At 35.2% G+C, this 2,500-nt stretch overlaps 1 protein-coding gene across 10 annotated transcripts in view; it reads right to left on the bottom strand.

The window, feature by feature from the left end:
• The window catches only part of FOXP2 (forkhead box P2), a 636,455-nt gene that overhangs the window by 37,179 nt on the left and 596,776 nt on the right, over nucleotides 1-2,500 (bottom strand). For all 10 annotated transcript variants that reach the window (XM_049894628.1, XM_049894635.1, XM_049894634.1 and 7 more), the window contains one exon: nucleotides 742-825. In XM_049894628.1, coding sequence (XP_049750585.1) covers nucleotides 742-825 — 84 coding nt within the window. The remainder of the gene's footprint in view (nucleotides 1-741; nucleotides 826-2,500) is intronic.

The raw sequence follows: 2,500 nt of genomic DNA on the forward strand, positions 1-2,500 counted from the left end.
AGTTACCCAGTTGATTACTCTAAGTTTCTGTGCAAACATTAGCTGAGTGAGAAAACAAACATATTTCTTTGCAATAGTCTGTGTACCTGGCTACATTATCAGGTTAAGCTTAAATCTCATATATATTTGAGGGAAACTGCAGTTTTTATTTTCTATAATCACCCGTTTTCCTTTCGTGATGAGCTCTCTAACCTTTTATGTGTAATCTGTAGTAAACCATATCAATATATGAAATGCATCTTAACTGAAAGAACAACCACAGAAATATGATAAAATTGGTTATAAAAATCCTATAACATTTTGACAAAATATTCTACAAAAAAAATCTATTCATATGTATCTTATGATTCATCTAAGCCCTCTTTGGCCCACCGCATACCTTTCTATTTGTGATTTCTACTGTTACTGCTTGCCTGGTTGCCCAAAGTGGGTTTCCTTTTAATATCTGTAAACCTATCACAGAAAGATATTCTCTCTGGCTTCAGCCCCAAGGCAGTGATTTTTGCACTGATGGGGGTACTTTGTTTAGTATCACCCACGGTGTAGATTGGATAGATTTTGTAAAAGATAGCATTATTTTAAAAGAAACATACAATTTGACAAGCGATTGCATTTTCCTTTCACTTTATTGCCATATTTTTCTTCACACTCATTGTTTTCTAACTGTCACTAAATTGTTCATTTTCTTAGTCTGTCACATCGGTAGGCCTATTTACTGTTTATAAAGCAATATGCACTTACAGGTTTGGGAGATGGTTTGGGCTCTGAGGGTCGCATGTGCAAGTGGGTCATCATTGCTTGAAGACGTTCGCGTTCTTTAGAAAGCTGTTAAGAAAGAGTGAGATCAGGAGCATTTTAGAAATGACTGATACAGCTATTTTATTGCAGTGATACATCTTATCATTGAGCTTGTCTCTGAGTAATGAGTCCTGCATATAATAGTCTATGTCAGTAGGAACTTATCTGGGAGGAAATGCAACTTTAGCTATAGAGAGGGGGGAAAACTTTTATAGCTTTCCTTATGTTAAAAGGTCAGAGAAAACAAATAACACTTCATCTTTTTGTCAATAAGAGAATTGAGGTCACAGTTGCCTCGACAGTAACAAGTTACTGAAACCATAAATTAGAAGGCCCATGGTGTCTCTTTAAAGTCCTGTGGACACTGTTAGCCATGGACTAGTGCCAACAGCTGTGAAGGGGTGAAGGGTTCTCAAAGCGAAGTGCCTGCCAGGATTGTCTACACACTTCATGCGTTCCCACTGAGGTCCAGTTAGTGCCCCCTGCAATCTGCCATCATCAATCTAATTCAATAGAGTGACAGAGACCAGGCAGTGTGAAAGGATGAACTCTGCCACAGAGTCAGCATCTACACTTGCACTGGGTCTCATTACAACTGACGGACCTTACTTTTTCATCAGTCAGACACAGCAGAAAAAAAAAAAAAAGAGGCATAATTGGTCACACTGCAGACCGCATCATCAGCTGAACTTGTGTGTTAGCCTACCTTTTATAAAGGGTAAACAGGTTTACAAAAAGCTTTTTCAAGTACAAAAGTGATTATGCTTTTTATGTGTTCTTTGGTTATTTTGCAGGTCAAAACAAAATATTTTTAGTAACTCCCTGGAAAAAAAAAAAGCAACTGACATGTTGAATTTAAAGAAATTTAAAATATAGCAAAGTGTGAAGAAAACAAAACTGAATGTTTAATTAAATAAAACAAAGTATAACTTTGATTAAGAACAAATATTCCTCAAAATGAAATATTAGAAGAAGCCTTAAAGAGTTAATAAAAACATATGAGAAAAGTGATACTTGGAGCGATATAAATGCTTTCTCATTATTTTTATGAATTCTGTTTCTTTTTGGCCAAATTCTGTTTTTAAAACTTCACAGAAATGTTTCTTTAAAAACAATCAGCAGCATTTGATACAAATATCATCATTTGAAATACTATACATAATTTTCCATTATTCCCTAAAGACAAGTATTAAGAATTTTTGCAAGTTCAAAAAATACACTAGAAGCCTGAAAGAAAAACATTTTTTTTCAGGGTGTTATATTACAGACAAGTAATATACTGAGAGATTTGCCTTTTCCTATGATGAAAATACCATGGAAAAATCAAGATTAGTTCATGTAAAAACTACCTCCTTCGCAGAATCATATTCAATTGGTCTAACATGCATTAAGGGAAACTTAGATTTGACTGTTTTGGACCACCCAAATATATATGATGTAGGCTGAAGGTTCTATAAGTCTAAGTGATAAGTATATTAAACTATAGCAGTCCATTCTGAGTTATGAATCATTGCCATGGTTAACAACAATCTAAAATTTTATGTAGCTCTATTAGTCATTGTGGAAACCCTGCCAATCAAAAGGTTGGCAGTTCAAATCCACCAGGTGCTCCTTGGAAACTCTACAGGCAATTCTACTCTGTCCTATAGGGTAGCTATGAGTTGGAACTGACTAGATGGCAATGGGTGGGTTTTATTAGTCC

The sequence above is a fragment of the Elephas maximus genome, chromosome 8 (assembly GCF_024166365.1).
Source record: "Elephas maximus indicus isolate mEleMax1 chromosome 8, mEleMax1 primary haplotype, whole genome shotgun sequence".
In the NCBI taxonomy this organism is placed as follows: domain Eukaryota; kingdom Metazoa; phylum Chordata; class Mammalia; order Proboscidea; family Elephantidae; genus Elephas; species Elephas maximus.